Below are 25,877 nucleotides of genomic sequence, written 5' to 3'. Positions count from 1 at the left end.
TATTTCACATAAAGGGAGCTCAAAGTTTTTTCTTAGAAAAAAAAAATAGGTGCGCATAGGTGCGCAGTCACCATATCACTGGGCACATCACCGTTATCAACGTTTCTAAAGTGCTATCTCTGCGAATTCTGCTTAGGAGTGGGGCCTGAAATAGGACTATTTCCCCTTAGTCTTTCGTCCATCCAGCTGGATCCGTGAGGCTTGAAGCCACACTCCAGTTAAAATATGCGTGAGGCTGATGATCCGTGAGGCTGATGCCGCACTCCAGTTAAAATAATAAAAGGAGCAAAATAATAAAACGCAGATCAGTGTGGGGTCGCAGTAAGCATGCGGTGACGTGTAGAATCTGCAAAGGAGCAATGGTGCCAGCGCTAACGTTCGCAAATGCCATTCTGTGCTTAAGATCGGTTATCTTGACAGGGTTCGAAATAACCAAAGATCGGTAGGCCAGATGGTTTTGAGAGCTTACGGTAAAACCACAAATGAGGCATTGCAGGGTGACGTGGCTTGGGCTTCGTTGGATGTCAGAGAAGCGCACAGAAAAATTAACTTTGAAGAAAGACCCAGGAATGGGTATCAAAATAAATGGACGGCTAAAGTGCACAAGTATGTATACCTCAAAACAGTGGACACAGAATGGAGGAATAACTCAAGAAACTTGGTAACCAAGTACAGGGTAAATAATGGTGAAAATAGACAACCAGGAGTTCTCAAAAAGAAAGTGAGAGAGACAACGAATTGGATGCAAAGCATGGACACAGAAAAAAAGACCACGGAGAATTAAAATAATGCGAAAAAATTAATTGGAAGGGAAAATCTCTACGATAACATTAAGGGCAGTGCCTTGCTATTTAAGGCTCGAGCTGGTTAACCAGCCTCAAGACAAACACACCGGAGCAAATATTCGCCACAAGCTGAGGCATGCGTATGCTGCAGCATAAATCCGCAGACCGCTCAGCACATTCTAATGGAATGCCAAGGGATTCACCCAGTGAGACTCGTATAGTAGTAGTAGTAAGTGTTATATTTACAGTAAGCAATATACAGACTCACTGCAGGGCAAGGGGCTAAAGACAATCAAGCCTGACAAAGGTCCCTGTCCTTCCGCAGTTCGTGGCAGCTCACACGCTTCGAGTTCAACAGAGTCAAAAAAGAAAAAAGGATTGAAGTACATCAGTTTCAGGAAAATGGACAACTAGCAACTTGCAAAAGTACACATAACAAATCACATAAACAAGAGAAAAATTTACATAACATCTTTAAATAATCGTACAGAGGAGGTCGCACACGCCAAAATATATAGCTACACAAAATAAATTCCAAAAAATTGGAAACTTAGAATGCATGAGGATGCAATGAAATTACATTATACATCGAAACACTCAGAATACTAATTCTTGAATCAATTAAGCATTGGTCGAGGCATGAAAATCCACAGGTTAATGTTGATACTGTGTACACGTGGTAATTAATAAGGTCTTTGCTTGTTTCTTTAAATGCAGCACTACTAGCTTTAAAGTTCGATCTATCTGCAAGGATATTCAAAACATCATGTGTCTGGTACGCAGCACTTTGTTTTCCGTAATGAGTTCTTACTTTAGGTGCTCGTATCCTTTGTTCTCCTAAACAGTCGTATGGTTTTACGATGCTGCTTTGTTCATATTATTTATTTTGTTGAATTACTTGGAGCAATTTAATACAGTACAACTGATCAACCCTGAGCATGGAATGTTTTATGAACAGTGGAGCAGTTGGCACGTCTTGTAATTTTCCCCTGTACTTTTCGAAACAGCGCAATATTTTCTTCTGCATAGTCGTAAGTCTACGGTAATTTCTTTGCAATGTTGTTCCCCAGACTGATATCTCATAAGTTACCTTAGAATGACAGAGTGCATAGTACATAGTTAGTTTTAACCTTAATGGGATTAAGTGTACTGTTTTGTGAAAACAACCAACTATTCGCGCTAATGCGGTAATCAGTTAATTTTCATGTGTGTTCCAGTTTAATTCCTCCTGAAACCACACACCAAGAAATATTTTTCCCTAACTTGTGTAATACAATTTCCTTCAAATGTGACACGTATTTTACTTATAGGCTTGTTTACAGGTTGGAATATCATATAGGTTGTTTTTCTGGCATTTAAGCGTAGCTTATTTTGCCTTACCCATTCTGAAAGATGCCTTAAATAGTTATTTACACTGACTTCAAGTGATATTAAATTGTCTGATGAAACGAAAATGTTTGTATCATCAGCTTAGATAATAAGTTCAGGGGAATCACGAACTTCTACAATATCATTCATGTAAGCAAGGAACAATAGTGGCCCCAATATGGACCCTTGGGGGACTGCTTGGTTTAACTTTATCTTTTTAGACATTGTGCTATTAATTTGCACGAATTGATAGCAAACTTCAATGTAACTACACCTTCAAGGTGTAGTTACCTTCCAAAAGCGCTTGGATTTAAGGTGGACGGAAGCATCAACCTGTCAGCAGTCGAGATAAGAGAGAGAGTGAGACGCTTAGAGTATTGGTGAAATCTGGGGAAAAATTGATACGAACGGATCTGTTACAAACATAGGTAGCGATAAAAGATGGAGAAGTTATGGAGAAGAAAGGTTACAGATATGTATACAAGAAGGATAGAATGAAAAACATGTACGATTGAATCAAGCAGGCTGGGTGACAGTCACCGCCCCATTTCAAAGGGGATGCCAGTGAATAATCATCATCAACAGAGCGGCAGTCAAAGGGAGCGGAAAGATGCCACGTGCAGCGTGGCAGATCGGCAACTGATCTAGAAGTGTTTGCTTTTGGCACAGAGCTGAACATGACGCTGCGCTCCGCGCAGGTACCACGACTGTGGCTCCGTGTCCGCCGCTCGTGACGAAGTTCTGCGCCAAGGGTGAAACCTTGGTGCTCGTGAAAGACGAGCTCGGCTGCGAGCAGTACGTATGCGGTAAGGCCACTGCTCACGCTGCCGTCATGCGGCGCCTTATTTCCACTTCTCGACTGCCGTGCGACGGTCACGATGCTCGAAGCCATGTAAAGCGGAACAGTGCAATTGTTTTTTTTTTTCTCTCTTACCAAAGGCTGCTTGTCGAATCACTAGCAGGAAAGCGCAACACCCAATGCGTGATCATAAAATAAATAAATGTCCCAGAGTCCTATAATTTCGATTAATCAAAGTGCGAAATCTCTTGAAAGTGAATAATACCCCTGTCAAGCGGGCAAGTTAAGTGCACTTTGCCAAATCTAAACGTCGCAAGGGGCGTTCACTTGGCGAAGAGTGCACTCCCCTCGGAGTGCGTTCACGGGACGCACTTTACTAAGCGAGTGCGTAGCCTCGCCACCAGAGGTTTCAATGGTACAAAATGCAATGCATAAAAAAGGACACCTGACTTCACCTCAGTTATTTAACAGATTTTAACAAAATATCAGAACAGAACTCGCTCATATTTTGTTTTAGCAGAAGAAAATACAGCCTCGTCGCACGCTACCATGTTGTTCTGCATTGACTAGGCATTCGTCTTGGCCGGCATTGACTTACAGCACTCTTATATGTACTATACTTTCGTCTTTCGGTGAGAAAATATACATTATGGTTGTTGTTATTTATAATACAACGTAAAAGAATAACTTTCTAGAAGTTGCTTTTCTTTTTAATCTCCACCTTCAAAAAAACGCGCTCTTAGTCTGCCGCCATTCTTTTTTTTTTTTTTCAGCGAGTGCCCCTTGTTTTTCTGTTTAGCACCACGTAGCCTAAAGTGTCACTCAAGGTCCCGAAGTGCATTCCCCGTAAGTGCACTCGCGCGCTCGACAGGAGTATGAGTAAATATGCCGCACCGTAGTGCGCTAAACTTATGACGTAAGTAAGTGTGTCCGGGGAATAGCATAATAAAGTCATAAATCCGCGTCAGTGTTGTTGCTATATTATTATAGTGAAGGACAATTCTAAACATAACTACGAAAAGATACAGGAATGGGGAGTCCCACGTTTATCAGTCTGCAAGGGTCTTGCGTGCCTGCTATAACATAATTAGTGGCGTCAAAGGAATCAACTTTAACAAATTGGAACTTTAATACTTGAGTAAAATAACCTTCAATTACAATGAAAAAGTTAATTATAAAAGAAGTATGACAGCATCTTAGGCGCAGCATCATGTTCTAATACCCAAGCTGGCATGCACTTTTACTCGGCAAGCATTTAAATACCATGCACCTTACTTTACTCCATTATAAGTATGACCAGAAACTTCAGTTAGCTTTTACACCGTAATCAATGCCAGTAACGTTTGCGGTTTTGTATATTTGCATGCAGTGTTCACATGTATAACTGCACATTAGGACAAACTATAAGACCTACTCGCTCAATATTTCATGTATGAAAACATGTAAAGTCAATGAAAAAATACCAAGTCAATGAAATAAACGAAGATATAGTCTTGTATCTCTTTGTTTAGTCCCCACTATACCTTCTTGTATTTGTATAAGTTATTTAGGACTTCCTATTCCATTCTTATAGCATTCACAGGGGACCCTGATGATAAGAAGGAAATTTACAGAAGAATAAAAATGGGTTGGAGTGCATTCGGCAGCCATCACAACATGCCTACTGGGAGCTTACACCTTTCATTGAAAAGAAAAGAGTACAATCGCCGTATTCTGCCGGTGCTAACATATAGAGCAGAAACTTGGAGGTTAACAAAGAAGCTTGAGAACAAGTTACGAATTGCGCAACGAGCGATGAAACAAAAAATGTTAGGCGCAAGGTTAAAAGAAAGGAAGACAGTGGTGTGGATCACTAAGCAAACAGGGATATCTGATATTGTAGTTAACAGTAAGAGAAAAATAATGGAGCTGGATAGGTCACGTAATGTGCAGGGTAGATAACCGGTAGACCATTAGAGTTACAGGATGGGTGCCAAGGGAAGAGAAGTGTAGTCGAGAATAGCAGAAAAGAAGGTGGTATGATGAAATTAGAAAATGTACACGTGCAAGTAGTAATCAGCGAATGAGAAGAAAATGTCATTGTCAGTTATGTTAATAACGTCTTCTGGAAGCCGGTTATATTCCTCGTGATACAAGTAACAGAGCAGCAAGGACGAGGGACAAGTCTAGACAAATCCTGTGTTTGATCAGACTGTCGTCGTGTATCGCCATCGCAATAGCTTAACTAGGGAAATCATAGAAGGTACCGAGATCACACGGGCAGGAAAGGATTGCATCAGTTGGCCGTCAGTGGCTTTATCAAAAAAAAAAGAAAAAAGAAGAGCTTGAATTTGTGACATAGTCGGCACGTGGCAGTGTACCTTCCTGCTCTCTGCGGATGGGTGTATATATAGTCTCAGGATCCACAATAAAATCTTTGCTGAATGTTAGTGCTTGTCCTGTATCGACTTTTCAGTCGTCCTTGCTGCACTATGTTACTCGTGTCATGGTGAATAACCTACATTCCCAAATATATTCTCTTTTAATTCTATCCCTGTATTGTTCTTTAAAAAAAGCGAACTACCAGAAGTGTATGTTTGTACGGATATTGTTAGATTTCCTGTGCATTATCTCGGCAAAACGAGAGGTGCTCCGGTTCTAAGTGGTATTCTCTGGGATTAATGGCCATCTGATTCGAATAGATACTGTGAAGAAATTTAAGCCGTAGTTTTTGCCTTCTTACTGTCCGCAGTTCCTATTCCAATGTCATTTTTATATTAGAAGTACGCGAGAATCTCAGTTACTACAAACAAATCTGACAGCTTGATATGTTGCACTGTGCGTAGTCTATCGATGATGAAGGTCCCAAATCATACACACATAATCTAGCATACATCTTGCGTACAGAAAATAAAGTATTTGTTTTACGGGTTGTGAAGCTCGGCTAAAATTTCTTCGCTTGAAATATGGAATCAAATAATTGCTCATTTCAAACCAATATGTGATCGTACTTCGCAGTTCAAACTAATATCCCTGTGCAGAGAACGAATAAACTCTAATCAGACTGAAAATATTCAGAAAGGCATTCTCAGTGACCGACTTATAACGAAGAGAAAGCGAAACCAAATAAGAGCGCACTCCGCTTAATATGAAAAGTTCACTGACTAAAGATATATCCAGCGCGTGATGATCCTGGTGTGTCGGTCCCTATCTCGACAGCGGTCTCACTTGCTCACACAGACGAAGACGGTGATCTCTATGTTTCAGAGTCCGGTGTCCCGCCTCCTGCAACTGCTCCACCGCCAATCGGTAAGCACCCCATCCACCTTTATCCGAATAAACGTCGACTGGTGAAAATATCGGCATAAACGTAACTCAGTCAACTCACGCCTAAAATACGATTAGCATTGTTCGCTGCGATGCAAAGAAAAAGAAAAAGCAAGAAAAAATACAGTTCGAGTCTCGTAAGCACACAAGAGTGAAGAACATTTTAGCCCACGCGCAAATGGGCTCATCTGTCATAAATTTCACTCTCTCTTCCAAACTTAGTACAAGAGACGGGGCACCACGAAATAGTGAGCTCTCCCTCTTGCAATTTTGAAATAAAGTTGAACGTCATCAAATATTTTAAAAACTTCCGTAAGCATATTATGCAACTCGGGAAGACAATCTTGCTGTGTGTAATTCTTGTACTTACAATTATCACGAAAAATAACGAATGCAAAGCAACCTTTTTTCCAAGACGGAAAAAAGAATCAATCTTTGCAACTAAAGTGCCCACAAAGATATGATAAATCGCGAAACCACACTGGAAAACGCTCGAGCGAGTATGGTTAGACGGTTGTTTGACACTATGACTGTGTTCATCAAACTTCTGACGAGAAGCTGAGGCTATCTCTGCATTTGGATATCAGTAACTCCGATGGAACTGGTAATTTCAGTGTGAAATATTCTTGTGAAAACAATAGAAAGGTGCTTGTTCATGATTATATACTCAGAACAATGACAGAACTGATAGTTTATTTTTGCACTGAGATGATACGAAAGGAAGGTAGAGGCTTGCCAGAAGAACGCTCGATGAAATAATGAAGTAGGTGCGATTAGGCCCTGTGTGGTGCGGCAACTAGCTAATAGCAAAGAGCAAGAGAGAGACCAGAGAAATCATGTTTGCGACTCCTAGTCCTAGTTATCGCTAACAACAAAAAAGACTGAATTATAAAGAATTCATTTAGTGCAGTTTTCCACTGCTTACATGTTCGTAGCCGCTGGTAGAAGAAAATCATGATAAATCAAATAAAAATTATAGTAAATAAGTTTTGCTTCTTAGGGATATTCTGGCTGATTTCCTAGACTAACTGTTGCAGAGATATTGCTGAACGATGAGTCATGCAGACCTGTTATGCAGAAGAAAAAGAAAGTGACGTGAATGGTAGGAAATAGTAGGAAAGCAAAGTAGGAAATTTATTTGCTGTGAAATATTTATTTTCGTCCGAAAGATTTACTTCAATACAGTTTCATCACAGTTCTTTGCCGAAAGGCGATGTTGTACCATAGCTTCGTGACCAAGTCATTCAGTCCACTATATTCAGTGCTTGCGACTGCGTCGATGAGTTTTACTATATTAGGAAATTAAAAAAAGCGCATAAGCGCTTGCAAAATAAGCGAGGAAGTGGAAATTAAACTCATCTACCAGGCTTGGCTCATCATATAGAGTTATTCGTGACACACATACGAGTCCTCAAAATTCCAGCAGAGTACGTACGGCGGACTCAATAGTGTGGAACATTAGCTGTACACAATTGTTTTTGTTGAATATTTGGCTCATGTTTTTGTCATGTTGTATATGCTTTCATTAGAAACAATTCCAAATGATATACCACTATTTTGGCAATCTGGCTGATGCTGATAATTTTAGCTATGGTAATGATGCCACGACCGCAGTATTTCATTATAGGCCCATCGTTCGCTATTTCAAAGCGGTACCACGTATTGACGTCGCACTTTTTATGTCAGCAGGGGTGTGACCCGCTTAGGCACAAGTTTTATTTTGCGCATGGCCAATTCAAACAACTAAAGAGAGTGTGGCATTGCAGAGATGAGCAGCACAGTGACAGTTGCGTGATTCGCGAATCTGTACCTGCCAATGAAGCAACCGCGACAATGAGACGGTGTTTGTGCGCGTAACTGAAGAGTGCAACCACCAGGGTAGTTCGAAAACCATTAAATGCTCGTTTTTGCTGCCTACCTTGAAAATTCCTTGCAATATTGAAACACACTTATGAAGCTTATTCCAGCCGAACCAATGCGAAGGAATGTAGCCAAATAAAGGAGAACACGGTCACGAAATTCATTCGTGTTTAATTTGTTATTGTTCGGAGAGAAACAAGTCCAGGACTAACGAGGACGAGAACAGTAATTACTCCTAATGGGAAAGAGTAATTACTCGTAAGAGCGCTATTGCTGTCGTGAAATGACCCTGCCCTGCGGACATGTTTTCAGTCGAGTCCGAGTGCGAGCTGGTCGGCCACCACTTCAAGACGTTCGACGGTCGAGAATTTGACTACAGCTACTGCAACCACGTGCTCGTCCGCGACGCCGCTGCCGGAAACATCAGCATCTCGGGTAACTCTTCCATCTTGTGTTTTCCTTTCAATGTGTCCATGCCTAAAGAACACGCATTTATTTCGGACTTGTGCTGTATTTGGCAACCACGCTTAACCCAAAAACCCGCGCTACTTCAGACTCGTTCCCACTGGCACACATCCACGGCTACATAGTTGCGCCAAGTGTAGTTGTGCCATTTGCTCCACATTTAGAAAAGATCATTATCCCGATGATAGAGACTTGTAACATAGTACGGATTCATACGAAGCACGTGAATGACCTCGGGTAAATGCCGTCAGCGCTTGAACACTTAGAGCCGTCTCGAAAGACTTCGTAGTTGACGTCACTGATGCGTCGGATAACTATGTAGGGCCCGAAGTATTTGCGCAGGAGCTTTTCAGAGAACCTACGCTGACGAATAGGTGTCCAGACCCACACTTTGTCGCCGATGTATTTTATGGGTCTGCGCAGAAGCTTGTAGCGTTTGGCGTCACAATCCTGTTGTTCTTGGATTCGCAGACCCGCAAGCTGCCTAGCTGCCTCTGCTCGTTGTCTTCAGCACCCGTCTCGTCGTCAGCAAATTCATGAGGGAGCATTGCGTCTAATATTGTCGTAACCTCACGGCGGCATACGAGACTGAAGGATGTTTTGCGAGTGGTCTCTTGACGAGCCGTATTGTACGCGAAGGTGACATAAGGTAAAACCTCGTCCCAATTCTTGTGCTCTACATCTACGTACATGCTTATCATACTAGCCAGTGTACTATTTAGTCGTTCCGTCAGCCCGTTTGTTTGGGGGTGATATGCCGTTGTCTTCCGGTGGGCGGTACTACTTGGACGTAGAACGATATCCAAAAACTTAGCCATGAACGCAGTTCCTCGGTCCATGACGACTACGTCGGGAGCACCATACCTTAAACCGATGGATTCCAGAAAAAATAATGCCGCTTCATCTGCTGTTGCCCATTGCAGAGTTCTTGTTTTGGCGTATCTGGTGGGATAATCCGTGGCGATAATTATCCACCTATTGCCGGTAGTAGACGTTGTGAAGGGGCCCAAAAAATCCATGCCTACTTGTGAAAATGGTGTGGCCAGTACTTGAACAGGGTGAAGCAAGCCGGCTGGCTTGACGGATGGCGGTTTCCGACCTTGGCAATTCAGGCATGTCTGAACGTAACGCTTAACGACCGCAGTAAGTCTCGGCCAGTAGTAATTCTGCCTAATCCGTGCCAATCTGCGTGTGTAGCCCAAGTGCCCAGTGGTCGGCTCGTTGTGGCAGCCACGTAAGATTTCACGTCGAAGTGATGAGGGAACAACGAGTAAGTAGTTGCTACCACTAGGTGAGAAGTTCTTCTAAAAGACGTTGTTGCGCAAGCTGTACGCTGCCAGCCCTCTTGCGAATAGCCTCGGCACTCTGTTGGTTTGTCTTTCCAGGTGATCAATAAGCGGCAACAATTCAGTGTCATCTCGTTGCTGGAATGAAAGATCGACAAAGTCCACGAGCCCCAGAAAGACTGTGTCGTCATCGTCTTGTGCTGCCGTCCTAACAGGAGGCCGAGAAAGGCAGTCGGCGTCTGCGTGCCGTTTTCGCGACTTGTATGCGACAATAAGTCTAAGACTCAAGCGTGCGAGCGGGCCGGAAGGATCATTAAAATTAATGAGCCAGCAGAGTGAATGGGGATCGCTAACGACGGTGAAAGACCGACCATACAAATGCGGAAGAAATTTCAGAACTGCCCATACCATTGCGAAGCATTCCTTTTCAGGGGTGGAGTAGTTAGCTTCGGCTCGGGATAGTGTCCTACTGGCGTAAGCGATCACCTTTTCGCTTTCGTCCTGCCATCGTGTGAGCAATGTCCCTAGACCGATATTACTAGCGTCTGTACGCAATATCGTCGGGGTGTCTTCATCGAAGTGCGCTAGCACGGAAGGCATTTGCATGCGTTGCCGAAGCTCGTGAAATGCCCGCTGCTGGTCTTCGCCTCAAGTAAAAGGGATATCTTCTCGGGTGAGCTGTGTTAACGGCCATGCGATGCGTGAGAAATTAGCGATAAATCGTAGGTAATATGCACAAAATCCCAGAAAACGTCGCACGGCCTTTTTGTCTGACGGGGTCGGAAAATTAGCGAAGGCAGCAATTTTATCCGGATCAGGTCGGACTCCTTGGCTACTCACGACGTGACCGAGGAAATGGAGCTCGTGAAAACCGAGATGGCATTTCTCAGGCTTCAAAGTGAGACCAGCAGAGCGTACTGCCTCAAAAAGATTTTCAGCCTTCGCAATTGTTCGTCGAACGTTGCGCACAAGACAATCACGTCATCCAGGTCATCAATAAGCAGCAGTAATTCAGTGCCATCCCGTTGCTGGCGTGAAAGATCGGCAAAGTCCACGAGTCCCAGAAAGATTGTGTCTGCAACGTTACTTGAGCAGTTGCAGTCAATATGGACGAGCTTCAACTACGTCGGTCATATTATTCCGTGAGAAATATTATTTATAAATAGCAGTAATTTGCTTCCGAACGCTCACTCTTAGACTTTGCTCAATGGGAGAGTTGAGTCGTTGCTGAGTGAAACGCTACTTTCAGAGACTCGCCACAAAGAAAGAAGCAAAAGGGAGACAACTAACAACTCGATTTTCTGAGGATACTACTCAATCTTGACACAACTATAGCACAATATGCGGCGACAAAACAGAAAAGCAGCTGTACGTCGAGGAACTATACTTTAGTCAACATTTTGCGCAAGTACATTTTGCTTTGGTACAAACGGATTGAGACGGAATAAGATATTCGCTTTCTAATAAGCAGGTATCTTTCTTTGCATACAAGACACTGAGATACGCCACAAGACAGTAAAATGGCGATACGCTGGTTGACAGAAAACATACCATTTGCGTATGGCTATTAAGCTTGGGGCAAAGACTGACATATAGGTTTGCGTGCTTTGAACGTGAGAGCGTTGCAGCTTGAGGCACGTAACGTTCTCACGCTACGCGTTCTGTTCATTAGAAGGTTCTCCAAAGACACGTCGAGTGCACTTCAGCGCATGTCACGCCCTGTTTACAGTGCAGAGAAACTGCGCACTGGAGGACGAGGCCAGCTGCCCCAAGCGAGTGAGGATCGAGCAGCTGGGTCACCGTATCGTGCTGGGCACCGACTTGTCCGTTCGCGTGGACGACTTCGAGTACACGGCGAAGCAGCTGCCTCTGCTGGCGGAGCGCATTCCGGAGTTCGAGATCATGAACATCGGCGAACAACTCTACTTCCGCTCCCGAGTCTACAGCATCGAACTCAAGCTTGACGTTCGCGGCCGAGTTGGCGTCACGGTAAGCACCATGACCAACAAAGTCGTAACTCAACGTTTAAGACTCCTACTGCACCATTCATTGCACGCTCTCACCCTCTCTTTGTTGAACTCCATGAAAAAACTCGATTTTATTTTTGTAGCAACGTAATTTTTTTCTTCGCATTTTAAGGAGCATAGCGTTCGTCATAATGCGAATTTACCTGGTGATCATTTTTAAGTTTTACATAATTTTTAAGATATAACATGTGTCAGATAGCATAATTTCAAGCCTTGAGCTAGAATATTTAAAGAGGCGGACATCACTAGCACGAGGAATTGAAGCCTATATTCAACTAAATAACAAACATTCACTAATTATCTCATTAATTATTCATTAACTGCTTTCGAGAGATTCATTGCTTCATTGCCAAGTTTTGCGTCAATAAACATAGGTTATCCACTTTTGTACTTCAATAAAGAAAAACAAAACGTTTTATAAAAAAGTAAGTGGAACAACAGTACATTTTTTTCCGGTATGTTGGCGCATATCTCGATACCCATGATAACCTCTAAATGGATCCCTAGTGGATATGCCTTGCAAGCTAACCGGCTACAATTTATAAATTGCAATGCGTCATCGCGTAATTCATTACGAAGTAAGTAGCGAATTTTGTAAATTAGTTCATTATGAGTTTCAATTTCTCGTGCAAGTAATCTCAGCCTTTTTTCAATATTCCCGCTCAATGAATGGAATTACGCGATGCGGTACAAGGGATCTTTCAAAATTCTGTAAAAGTTGCAAATCATCACCCCGTATTTTGAGGCAACTGAAAGTTCTGTAGCGCTGACAACGATAATGCAGATTTTGCACTGTAGAGTTCCATATAACTATAATCTAACGATTGCACTTACATCTTGTTTGACTGTGACAGCAAGCTTGAGATGTGGCTTTCGCGAGAAGGCCAGTTCTGCGTTGAAAAAACAAAGCTTCATGCGTAAATCATATTGAAATTTTAGGGCCTTACGTGCTGAAATCGTGATAAGGTTATGAAATAAGGGAGTTTAACATATACCCAATGCGTGATGCACGGCCGTTCTTGCATTTCACCTCCACCGAAATCCTCACGCGCCCTCGGGCTTGGCGCACCATCATAGCATAGCCACTACGGTAGAGATCAAAACTTCATGACTGAGGCAAGTACTCGGAGTAGACATTGATAGGTTTAACGACGTGTTGGAATCCTTGCTTCCCGCAAAATGTCTAGGAGTATTTTCTCACGATCACTTCCCAATGGTGAAAAAACCGGAGGGCATGCCAAAGTCGGCTCGAACATTTTTATTTCACATTGCCTGGGAGCTGTTGCAATGCCTTTAAAACGTCCTGCCACCGAGACGACACGGGGAAGTATAACTCGAATTTTTCTCTGCGCCCAAATTTTATGTATATCCGTTCACTGGGAACTTGGCATACTCGTTAACATGTTTTGGTGCGAGTGGTACACGGTCACTAAGCAAGTGTCGCGAAATGTGAAAAAAAGGCGGTAACGATATCTTTACTACCACTCCCTTATAACTGTGCGAAAACACCGAAAATAAATTGTTCCACGACGAATCCATTGCGAAAATTTTATTTGTTGCAGTAAAAGTCTGCTACGTATTTAATTATGATCACTTGATATGAAGAAGTCTCTTAAATATTCAGCCGATCGAGGCAACCTTTATCTGTCATATCTGGGCACTCGGCTATCACCTTGGTGTCTGAATATGTCATTCATTCAGGTGAACACCTCCTTGAACGGCACCCTGGCTGGCCTCTGTGGCTTTTTCAATGGTGAACCATCTGACGACTTCGTGACTCCATCTGGAAGCCAAGCGTCTAGTGTCGTGGAATTCGGCGACAGCTGGCCAACGCCCGGTGCGGGAGAGGAGTGTCGTCCCCTCGAATGCCCGAAAGAAATGTTGATAGCAGCGGCAGCCATCTGCAACAAGCTTAGGTACGTGCAACCTTCTTCCTGCAGGTGCTGCTTACGCGGGCAGACTAACAGGCGCATGAACATATACTTTCGCATAGATGCTAACTAGAAATTATTTCCGCTTGCATCGCCGGTGCTACTGTTCTGCTAGCACGAGAAGCAAGCATGACTTCACTACTGCTCCGCTGTCGACTTCAATTTAGCAATAGAGTAAGTAGTTGTGAAAAATCTGCCTGTATACTGAGATTTTTCACAAAAGCGATGTGTTTGATGCATTCCATTTGATGATTTTTAACATCTGTTTCAAATAAACTGAAAAGACATTCAATAGCGAATCATCATTTAAAGAAAATCAATGCTCTCAAACTAGATGACATTCGTAACCCCTTGCAGCAACAGTCCGCTACATGATTCCGATTAAATACATGCGGAGAGTTAGTCATTACGCTCCACTTGCGCGTATTCCATTTGCTCGCAAATTCCGCGGCACACGAGACCACTGCCTAACGGCTACATGCGGTGCCTGTTCCGTCTCGAAGGGAGGAGCCCCTGTCCGCGTGTCCGGGGTTGGACACGCAGCTGTCCAACTGCATCAGTGCCACGTGCGAGTGCCTACAGCGCGGAAACGGCACCAGCGAGTCCGAGTGCGCCTGCGAGGCCTACCTGGACGCGGTCACCCACTGCGACATCGAGAACCGCGACGAGGTGCTGCAGGGATGGAGGCTGCGACACGGATGCGGTCAGCAGCCGTCACTTTGCCCAGTTTTCGCTGACTCACAGCAACACCAGACCATTGCTGCAAGATCGGCGAGTTGGCCAGTGGCATTAGGAAACTTCGCTAAAGCGCCAAGTAGGACGAAACCCAAAAAACGAAATGAGTAGGACCAGCACCTGTTCTGCACATTTCCTGTTTGCGTTTCGTCTTCCTTAGCGGTGCAGCCATGTTTCATTATGCACGACCAGTCGCCGTAAAGGGAGGTCGAAGGCCACAGGGAATTTTATCTCACAACAGATTCTTGCCTTCTTTTGAAACGCAGTGCTGTTGTCCTTCATGATGCAGACTCCTTACAGCTTAGAAAATTTCTATAATGCAAGTTGGCGTTCCCTTTAACGGCAAACTCAATCTCGTAGCGACAGCGATTTTTTCGTTAGTGCAACGCCTCTTCTCGATGGGATAGTGCTGCCGCGAAGACAGACAGCACTGCCATCGCTCCGGGGTGTCAGAGTTAATGACAAAACAGTTGCGCACATCGTCGGCTGTTATTTTGAACTGGGAGCCCACGTGGCTGAAATTTTGAACTCCCATACTCACAAACACTCACCGAATGAAATATTACTCGACTCACGTCGCCCAGAACAGTTCCATTCTTCTAGATACACCTATCTCAGAACTTGACTAACGCTGGTCAGAGAATACTGAGCCAAAAGCCGCCAAACGCTTCTTGCGTCCACTTAAAAAATATCGAGGGAAAAAGTTTGTCTCGGCTCTAAGTCAACTCTTCAAATCACTAATGGCGGACCAACTCCAATAAAGCCTAATTCCCCAAGTCCCTAGAAGCGGCGCTTTCGTACACACATCGGCGAGTTTTCGAAGCACTTGTAAACTCACGAGTGCCCGTTTCACTTTGCCTCCATCTCTGCTTGGCAAACCACGAGTGGCGAAGCAAGTTAGTCTGCGATCCCTGAGGTTATTTGTTGTTCCCCTTTCTGGAACCTAGTCCTAAGAAAAAGTTACTATTTTGTGCGCAAATGGTAATCTTTTTTTCCTTTACCCCAGTAAAAATGTTTTCCTCGTGACTACGAACGCTAGGAGACAGAATCCAGCATAGTGAACTGCAATACCCCTGCTGTTGTCAAAAACAAAACAAAAAACACGCAAAAACAGAATGATTGTCTAGCGACCTGCTCAGGTACTGTGCCAGATGGCATTAGGTACATGGCAAGCTGAGATTCGCGTTTACAGCATATTACAAAAGCAGCGACTGATTGACTACGTACAGCAACACAAGACACCACTGCATTTCGAAACATCTCAGTGTATCTAAGTATGTGGTTTGCATTATGCGAGCTCGTAACTCCTTTCCCCTCATACACTAATTTACACCGCAAATAAAAAGTAAATGGGTGAGAGGTGATAACGGGAGCGTTACTTCGACGAGTGTTCTCGCCTTCCGCGCAGTAATCAACATTTTCCACCACGCACAGTGCCGGACTGTCCACCAGAGATGCAGTGGCTTGACTGTGGACCTGAGTGCCAGCTGACATGCCAGCATTTCTTGAACGGCGAAGTCGGCTGCGCCAGTAAGAAGGCCTGCAACCCCGGGTGCTTCTGCCCCCCCGGAACTGTACTTGACGGCGACATTTGCAAGAACCCCGACGAATGCGCCGACAGTATGTTGTTCAAGCTAGTTTTCTCTCATCAAACGAGATCTTTTTTCCTAAAGGCCAACATGAATTTTATCTCTGAGCGGCTGAGCACTTATATACGTTTACTGTTGCCCAACACGTGTACATTTCTGTGTGTCACCATCAGGATTACGATCAAAGTTCTCGCATTAGTTTACATATCTAGCATTGAATTCCAATGGCAAATCATGAGAGCTCGGCCGAATTACGAATGGAGTGCGTCGGTCCGACTGAGATCGCTTTCACCAAATCTGCGAATAGAGTGCATGCGCCCCCGAGGGGGCACTTAGTAGAGGGAAATCAAGGGAGAGGACGCTAGGCTAGAGGCAGAATAGAGAGGAGAACAAGGGCGTAGTGGAGTCACCCAGCCCCCCGTTTCAAAGGAGACGCTTATCATATCGTTCATCCATCCAAAAGCATCATCCCAGCATTCCATGCGTCACTAGGAGCAGGAACAAATGTCAGATAGAGTTCAGTATCTGGGAGCAGCAACACAAGTGCATGACGTGACGCAACGTCCATGTTTTCCCTGTCATCCACAGCAGACCGAGACCGGAAACAGGCGACCGTGACAGGAAGCAGAGGCGGCTGAAGGAAATACGTCACGCGGACTTCCGGTCAAATCTGTCGATTTCGGCGTGGCGAATGTGTGTGCTCCGCAGAGCGACCCGGAATCAGCGGCTGGTCCCAATCTGCCATTGGAACACACAACTCCCGCTCCTATTTTATTACTGGAATAGGATTGCTCCATACAGAGCAGAAAACGTTGATCTGAATCTACCATTGGAATTCAACATAAGATGACATATAAATGGGGGCACATGTCTGTTGCTCTAACAGCAGGGATAGATTTAAAGAACAGGCTTTGCAATGACCGCAAACTTCTCAAGCTGCCATAATAACCAAAAGGTATGTGCGTGCGTGGCATCAGCTTCCGATACCAGAATGTCAGCGCACTGCACGCCGTGAAATAACATAGGCATACTCGACTGCCCATGCGGATTCATGCGATACAACTTTGGCGCTCCGCCATGTTGTTTTTGTAAGCGATGCTTTCAAATAAGACAATGGGCTTCCCTAGTGACGTCACGATAAGAGCTCTCGCATTGGCACGTCTGTTAGTAGCTTTATATAATTATGTGTGAATGTGTGCTCTTATATGTACATATACCACGATGGCTAGAACGGAGAGAAATTTATTTTTAATAAAAATTGGTTAAGTGACGTATATCCGCCTTTTTATGCGCTCTGCAGGGAAAAGAACAAAGAGAAAGGAATGTGTCGAAATTTGTGAATTCAGACACAGCACAGTTCATACGGCAAACAAATAATATACGCCTAACATTATTCCTTAGGACAGGTCTACATCACGGTGAAAAAAGAAATTTAGTAAGGTGAATAACCTAAGCAGATAATCCATAACGTAACACAAACTCAGAGTCTTATCACTGCCCAGTTGATGCATGTTGATCAAGCATCAGCAGCACACTTTTTTTTTTCACAAGCGACACATTTGGTACTGCGCATTCAATACTGCATAACTTGAAAGAGAAATTGTTCAAATGACGTTTAGTCTTACAGCGCATTGTTTTGCCAGAGCGCGCATGGCTCTGCATTGCCTTTCAAAGACACCTATGCCGACGGCTAAACAACTAATACTGCTCTCCGACAAAATACTTTGCCTGTTCACTCACTCACTCACTCGCTCACTATCACTATTACTGCAGAGGTATGCACGGGATACGGCGACCCGACCATCGAGACGTTCGACGGCTGGAAGTTCCAGCTACAGTCGAGTGGGCACTTCGACTTAGTCTCCGATTCCGAGGGACGGTTCACTGTGGACGGCGTGACCGGGAAGTGCGACGAGCGGCTCACCTGCATCGTGGGGCTCAACGTGGAGCACAAGAATCACGTGGCACGCATCAGAAGGCACATGCCGGTGAGCAAACTGGATTTAGTTGGTCGCCATTCAAAAGGATCGTTCATTGACTTGTCGCACAATTACTTAGATATCTTCCGCAAATTTGTACAAAATTTACAGGAGAAATTCTGAGTTGTAGATGCTCCTATGGCAGATCGTTATTTTTTTTTTTGCATATGACTCAAACTTAGTGTAAATGTAAATGATTAGTTGCACCCTTTGCGTGGTAATGAATACGAGTATATGCACATACTGATTCAGCAATGTAACACCAAATTTACGGGAAGAAGAAAATCAAGTCGCTGAGCAAGAACAGGGAACGTTTATTCATGCGGCGTGTTGACACTGCAATGACATTAACAGTTTTCTCTTCTGTTCTACAAATTTCTGCTTGGAAGCACGACCCGCGCGTGTTCTATAAATACTGTCTTACAACACCCATGTAGCGCAACAGGCTCTGCCGCTTGCGTCAAGCAATCGTGAACGGCAACCGGCGGCCTCTATTTCCCTGACCACCACTAACCCAGCTGAGCACAACGTCATTTGAACAGAAGATCCATAGGAGTGTTAGGAGCAATCAACTTGGACGTTTGCCTTCCATGTGCGAAACGCGCCGTTGTTTCTGCTTTATGATTCGCTAACGCGACCCGTAGTATTCATTTCACATCACGGAGCAGTGAGCGCTCAGTACAAGCAAGTACGGCCTTGTTTGTTTCTCTCGCCGATGGTGCCTCTCATGTCAACATACGGGTGCTCAAACGCAGGTATGCGGTTATCCAAGTCACAGTGACGACATTTTCGTAGCGCATGACTAACTTACGTAGCCTTGAAGACTTTGACGAATAATTAACTTGCGTAGCTTTCATTGCACATCCAAGATTTAATATAGACTCAGAATTTTGTATTATACAAAGGTATATTTAGTCGTCAGAAGAGCACAGGCTGGGGCTGGTTGGTAATACATAGTTACACTACAAGCATACCGCCTAGCGCTTGTCCTGTCTAGTCTTTGTCGATCGTCCTTCCCGCGCTATGCTTATAGTTTATATTCAGTCGCCATATATGCATTTTTTGTGGTTAAATATAAAGATACCTATTACAATATCGGTACCATGAGAACATTGCATTCGTTATCGCACAGTCATCGGCTAAACAGGGTTCTGACTCCGCTTGCACCAGTCCAAATATTTAGCAAATCTGGAATCTTGAAATCGCGAGCGATTGAAAAGAACCAACCCCAATGATGTAGGGGACGACGAAAGCGTAAGCGCACTGCGAAACCACCGCTACATCGTGTTTTCGAGTAAAGAGCATAGCTCCCGTGGTAGCCGTGCTTTAAATGCTATAGTGCCGTCGAGGCCCCCACAAAGGTTACGTAATCTATCCTGCCAGGCAGTTCACCGTACTTCTTTTGCACGTGATAAGGTTGGCCATTAGTTTGCCCCCCATAGCATCACGCGCGTTGAATTACGCGTTGGCCCGCGCTTAAAACGATCGTTTGCAACAGCTCCACGTATCCCTCTCCGATGGCCATTGGCGCTGCGTGGCTTGGTACGGTGAACTCGCCTGTGTTCACACAGCATATCGCTCAGGGTTTTAGCCAACGTGTTGCTTGCAGCTTAATGAGTGCCTGTGAGAAATCAGAGCACTAAAGCTGCAGTAAAAGTAGGTTATTTAAGCACGGAGCGGCCGTGCATAGGCTGCAAGGCTCAGAGAAACTACGCTTCGGTTGGCACAGTATGAACAACTTCAGGCTGAAATGAGACATGCCGGTGGGAGAGAAGCGTAAAGTTAATGAGGTAAACTTATCACCTCCCATTGGCACGAATTTCGGGGTTCCAAAGACAGACAGGGTACAACGTGTACCATGATGGAAAAACATTTATGACACAAAAACGGGTAAGCAAGAAAACGGCAAAGAAATAAAAAGAAAGATACGCGGATCTCACGCTCTGTGGGAATTGATGTAAGCGAAACTTCGCATGCTGTTTCCTTTGAATGACGATGATTAGCGGTGATGTTGGCGGCGGATGCGTAATTCCCTCAGCGCTTGGTCCAAAACGAGAGTGTTGAGTTGATGTTAAACGTGTTATGTTAATCCGGGTTGATGTTAAAGCCAGGTTAGAAAAAGTTTATTTCAACAAAAGACGATCCGAACAATGAATCACAATCACGGCACAATTCCACCAGGATGATACCATATAAAAGAAACGAAGGTTTGTATGCACGGCACGTTCTCACCGCGTCCGGCGTGACGTCGCTGACGGTAAAATACGTAGAAAAGTCGTAAAGTACGACCTACACACGACCCACAGACATTTTTTTTTATTTATACAATACTGCGGACTCATGGTCCAATCAGGGTGGTCTATACAAACACAAAAGAAATACAAAAGAAACAGCAACGAAAAGAAGCAACAATAATACAGGCTCAGAAAGGTTATTTCACAGTTGAATCACTTGCTTTGATAAGGCAGTTCCATTCACTAATGGTTCTCGGGAAATAAGAAAATTTAAATAGATCTGTGCGAGCAAAATATGGGGTTAGGGCGTATTCATTGTCATATCGGGTGGGCCTGCTAGTAATATACTGCTAGTTATTTAGCGGAATTTGAATATACGAGAAAGCACAATTACGTTACGTGAAAAACAAAAAGAGACCCTTTCTAGCGTTCCTACCATTCATAGAGGAGCCATCACCTCCCGTGTTTGTGCGCGCAAATTTCAAACGTCATAAAGCGGCGCGCCCGGTTCCTTGCGACATGTCCAGATGGCGCTCGCCTCTGCCGCATCGCGGCCCGCACTAGAGGCTGCGTTTCTATCAGAAAGATCGCCTTTGTGCATATCCTTCGCCGCCAGCGTTTCGCGGTAAACATTATGGTTACATAAGCTGCAGTTGCCGGGAAGCGTGGGAAGCACTTAGGGATTTTTGAAAGCTATCGCGTTGCACTCTTAAAGGCGAAGCTTAAGCGTCCACCAAATCTTTTAGCCCAAGGCACTGTTGGGCACGACGGGAGGAGGCTTCCCGGTGAAAAGGATCACCTCGATGGGACAGGGATGCCGCTGAATATCACACTATTGTTGTTCGCTGTAAAAAAAAAAAAAAACGTTTATTCTCTGTGAGTCTGAACAAATTTCGCGCACTTTGTCCGTGTGTACTTGTCCACCAAAACTCTCCGTGCCGTCCACCTGCTTGCCTCTGAGAGTGAACCTCGCCCTCTGCAGGCGGTCATCGACGGCGACGAGTACGAAGCGAAGGACCTGCCGTGGAAGGGCGATGGCATCACCGTGTTCGCGATGCCCGGACGGGTGACCGTCGTGCTCTTCCGAGAGCTGGGTGTTCAGGTGCGCTACAACGAGATCAGCGCTGCCTTCACCATCCACGTGCCTTCCAAGAACTTCTTCAACCGGACCGAGGGTCTCTGCGGTAAGCCCGCGAAACCTGCTGTCGAACTTTCGTGGGAATGAAATGACAGAGTGCGGGGCAGTACACCGCCGAGTATGCTCATTTTATTCTAAAGGACTGCGTATTTCTCTCTCGGTTTTATTTTTATCAAACGCAAATGCATGCGCGCGTGTGCAAATTTTATTTATCTAAGAATAATAAACCAGTTATTTCTTTCTGCTACGTCCCTCTCAGTAAGACACCTTTTTCTCTCCGCCTTTGACTTACACTCGTAAAACAGTAATATTTCTAATCCGCCCCACAAAAAAGAAGAAAAAAAGACATTTAAGTCTGCGCCGGTCACTAGCTATCCGTCTGTTCATAAAGATTTATTAATTCATTTAGTTGCAGCGGAATCAAATTGATTCAGATTTCACTGTACCACAAAGAACGTTGACGACAGAAAGTGCAACGCTCGCAAGTGCTAGAGTATAATACGAAAGAAATGTTAGCAGGGAACGGCATTTTGTCTAGCGTATGTAAGCAAGATCTTACTGAATTATAGCCCGCAAGTGAACAAAGGTATAGTGACAGAAAAAAGAATCGCTTCCGGCGGCACGTCAGCGTAACCGTTTTGTGTGCGAAAATTGTAATTGTATGCACGTGATAGTTGCGCTGCTCTGTAAGGCAGAAGCGAGTCTGCCGAACAGAATACAGGCTGCTGTGCCGCACCTGCTGCGCAAGAGGCGTGGACACGAAGAAAGGAAATATGAAACTCGTAGAAGCACTTGCTTAAATAAAAAAAAAGAGATACATTGATTCGTGTGCACGGGTGCACCTTTATTCTCGTTGCAGCTTTAGGGGAACATCTAGCAAACTTTTTTTTTTCATTCCCTGGAATCGCTTTTCATATAAGATTACAAAATTTATAAGGAGTGCGCTGTGTTCTCAAACTTTTTTCTCTTCAAATTCACATGACAACAAATATGGGGAACGAGGTTCCAGCTACCATTACGGAACACCGTTCTCCACATTTGTACATATTATCGGGATCATTCGTTCACACACCTGTAAGTGGAAGAATGATAGGTGTGATATGGGCCACACCCCACGTACCTAAACATGGGGCCACATACGGGTACGTGTTGCAGATAATAGGCCCAGGTATATGGAAAGCTTGAGATACTATTTACTTATTTATTTATTTATTTATTTATTTATTTATTTACTTATTTATTTATTTACGAAATACTGCAGGCCCGAGCTAGGGCCCACGCAGGAGGGGTATCAAAAAGGTTTACACAAGCACTGGTAAAAACAGCAAACAGAAATCATCACAGATCATGGAGAGGGAAAAAATATGACACATCAATGAGCACCGTATGGCCGTGAAAACAATTATAAACATTGCAACTTTAGGAAAAACAGTCCATTGCAAGAATAAAACAAAAGAAAAGCGCTTAAGTTCCACTTACCTAAGTAAGCAATATTTAAGCAATTTTCACACTTATAGCTGGTGCCTAAGAGAAACGAGATTAATAGTGTGTAAAGCGAACCTTTGCATGCGAAGTAAAGCTCGTCAGCGAGCGCTTTTGCCTGCGCATGCAGCATCTTTCTTCACACGTACTCCTTGCGCTGCTTGCGTATCACGATGAGCCGACTGGACGTCAAGGCATCTCGACACTGCTCTCGTGTGGAGCCGACATGAGCGCCACCTTCAGATAATCGTTGCCGTTTCGCGGCGCAGGCAACTGCAACGGCCAGCCGGACGACGACAAGAAGAAGAAGGACGGCACCATCTCGGACGACTTGCTCGATTTCATCTGCAGCTGGGAAACGCAGCTTTCACCCGAGGAATGCGTCATGAATTTCACTGGCGTCGTGAGTCATCTTGGCCTAATCATTTCGCACAGGCTCATACCTTTACCGTGAAGCATACGTATGGTGCCGAAAGAAGCAAGATTATCGGGAAGCATGCACGCATAGGATTATAGTTGGGCTAATACAGAACAGCTGTAAGCCGGGGATCTTGTAATGACCGCTATGTTGCTTTCAATTTCTGGCGATGATGGAACTATCCTTGTTTCTTATGCACCAAATGTCAAGAAAAGTCAAGTTCAGGGCAATCCTTAAGTTATGTTACCTCGAAGCCAGTGAGAGAAAACGGCCTCAGTCAGTCTCGTAAACAGCGTAGCTTTTTCCTTGCTTCATATTATACATATATATATATATATATATATATATATATATATATATATATATATATATATATATATAGGAGTAGTTCTGCCATATTGCCATAAAAGATATGAAGGAAGCGCACAGGAATGACCGATTAAATAAAATACGCGCGCCAACCGGCAATGCAGGAGTTTTTACGTACGTTAGAAACTTTCACCGAACTTCATTGTTCATAAAGCTTATAACACACTCACATGCGAAGGTATCAGTGCAGACTTGCTCTCCGAATGCATCCTTCTAAGTGATCGCGCGTGGGCCTCTCGCCACCCACTAAGATAGTGAAGTGTCGTCATATTTTCTCGATCGAACTGCCTGATCTAGGGAATTACAGCAATGCTTGTGGTATCTTTTGAACTGCTACAAGGTGTCATATTTGTAAATTATGGACAAAACAGACGACGATAATGGAGAAATTAGCACCGGACATTTCTTTAATCAACTGCCTTGTTTATGGCACGCACCTCTTAGCTAATCTGACAGCAAGAAAACTTTAATACGTTCTTTGTGCCTAAATACGCCACAAGTTTTAGCTTCCACCAAAGAAGCGGAGTTCCTTCTATTTAAGTCCACAGCCAATTTGAATTCTGGGTTCTCTCTCTCTCTCTCTCCATTTCTTCGAGTGTCGTGTCTTCTTGTGGTAACTTCCCAAAACCCAATAACGTGACGAAGGCAGAGGCTGTATACGCGCCGCTTATTTTCAGAGTTTCACTGAACGTCGCGCACTTTGTCCGTTCCAGGAGCCGACCGCGCCTCCTCCGCCGGGCGCCTGCTCGGAGATGCTGGACCGGTCGGTTTTCGGCGAGTGCCCCAACCTGGTGGACGTGTCCAAGTACCTGGACCAGTGCCGTCGTGACACCGCCTTGAGCGTCACGGAGAACGCGGCGACGTGCGCCTCACTCGTCGAATACGCGCACTCCTGCTGTCGCGCCGGCGTGCATGTCGACGACGCCTACATACAGCGATTCTGCAGTGAGAACCCGTTTCCCTCACTGTGTCTGTTTCCGGCAAACCACGCAGGGATAGATCTGCCCGCGACCCACAACGCGCTCGAGCGCTGAGGTATCGAGGCTCAGCTGACGAACCACGCACCTGTCCGGTACGCTATCGGGACGCAGGTTTTAGCGGCACCCGTGAAGAAAGTCGATAGCGCACCAGTGGGCCGCTGCTGACGGCTTTTCAAATCGGAAGCTTACGTTTACGGCGCAATACACATTACGCGACCACCTTTAGCCGCGACATCTGATCTTAACCCACATGCTCATAAGTGCCTAAGTTTTGCGATGACAAACAGCCCCCATCGTGCAACCTACAATAACCCAGAAGAAGATGTGTGTGGCGTATAAGTTACGAGTTAGGGCACCTTTATTTATTTATTTATTTATTTATTTATTTATTTATTTATTTATTTATTTATTTATTTATTTATTTATTTATTTATTTATTTATTTATTTATTTATTTATTCGGTATACCTACATCGCCTGTACGGCATTATCGCAGGGGGGTTAAAATACAGGTGGTCACAATGGAAACATATTCAGCAACATCAAAAGAATACATCAGTAAATACAACATAGTTTAAGCACTGAAATTCGCAAAAGCGGAATAGAAACTAACAAAGTACAAAACAAAATGAGTGACAAAGTAACTAACTAACAAAACAGAAAAAAGTAGCGTATGTGCAGAAATGATTACCCGAACAATCAAAGAATATGGCTCTCAATAGCATTTTCAAAACTAGAAGCTGCCATCACTTCATTAGGGAGCTCATTCCAATCGCTAATCGTGTTAGGAAAAAATGAATACATAAACGCATTGGTACGGCACTGATAAGCTCTAATTTTGTTAGCGTGGTCTCTCCTAGATACGTAACAGTGTTTTGTAGATACCAGTTTTCAAACGTATACATCGTAACACAAGGTTATCATGGTACACAGGCAAATATGGTCGAGTGCGCTGTGGCGGTCGAATGCTATATGTGAGATACCGCTTGTGAGATATTAAGATATTAATACTGGGAAATGTACTACCAGCCGCTTTGGTTCTTTCTACAGCGCAGCGTGTGGTTAAGACATTCGGGGGCTTTATCCTTAATCGATCTCTTTCTAGAATACATACACGTTTGCGTGAC

At 44.3% G+C, this 25,877-nt stretch overlaps 1 protein-coding gene across 1 annotated transcript in view; it reads left to right on the top strand.

Annotated features, from left to right (window-relative positions):
- The window catches only part of LOC139061451 (SCO-spondin-like), a 195,330-nt gene that overhangs the window by 127,911 nt on the left and 41,542 nt on the right, over positions 1–25,877 (top strand). The window contains exons 54-64 of the mRNA XM_070541441.1: positions 2,852–2,959; positions 6,199–6,240; positions 8,431–8,553; positions 11,599–11,858; positions 13,598–13,812; positions 14,331–14,530; positions 15,997–16,182; positions 17,925–18,139; positions 21,347–21,548; positions 23,254–23,387; positions 24,485–24,716. Coding sequence (XP_070397542.1) covers positions 2,852–2,959; positions 6,199–6,240; positions 8,431–8,553; positions 11,599–11,858; positions 13,598–13,812; positions 14,331–14,530; positions 15,997–16,182; positions 17,925–18,139; positions 21,347–21,548; positions 23,254–23,387; positions 24,485–24,716 — 1,917 coding nt within the window. The remainder of the gene's footprint in view (positions 1–2,851; positions 2,960–6,198; positions 6,241–8,430; positions 8,554–11,598; positions 11,859–13,597; positions 13,813–14,330; positions 14,531–15,996; positions 16,183–17,924; positions 18,140–21,346; positions 21,549–23,253; positions 23,388–24,484; positions 24,717–25,877) is intronic.

This window comes from Dermacentor albipictus, chromosome 6, assembly GCF_038994185.2.
Source record: "Dermacentor albipictus isolate Rhodes 1998 colony chromosome 6, USDA_Dalb.pri_finalv2, whole genome shotgun sequence".
In the NCBI taxonomy this organism is placed as follows: Eukaryota; Metazoa; Arthropoda; class Arachnida; order Ixodida; family Ixodidae; genus Dermacentor; species Dermacentor albipictus.
The sequence above is the reverse complement of the archived record's forward strand: the minus strand, read 5'-3'. Positions and strand labels throughout refer to the sequence as shown.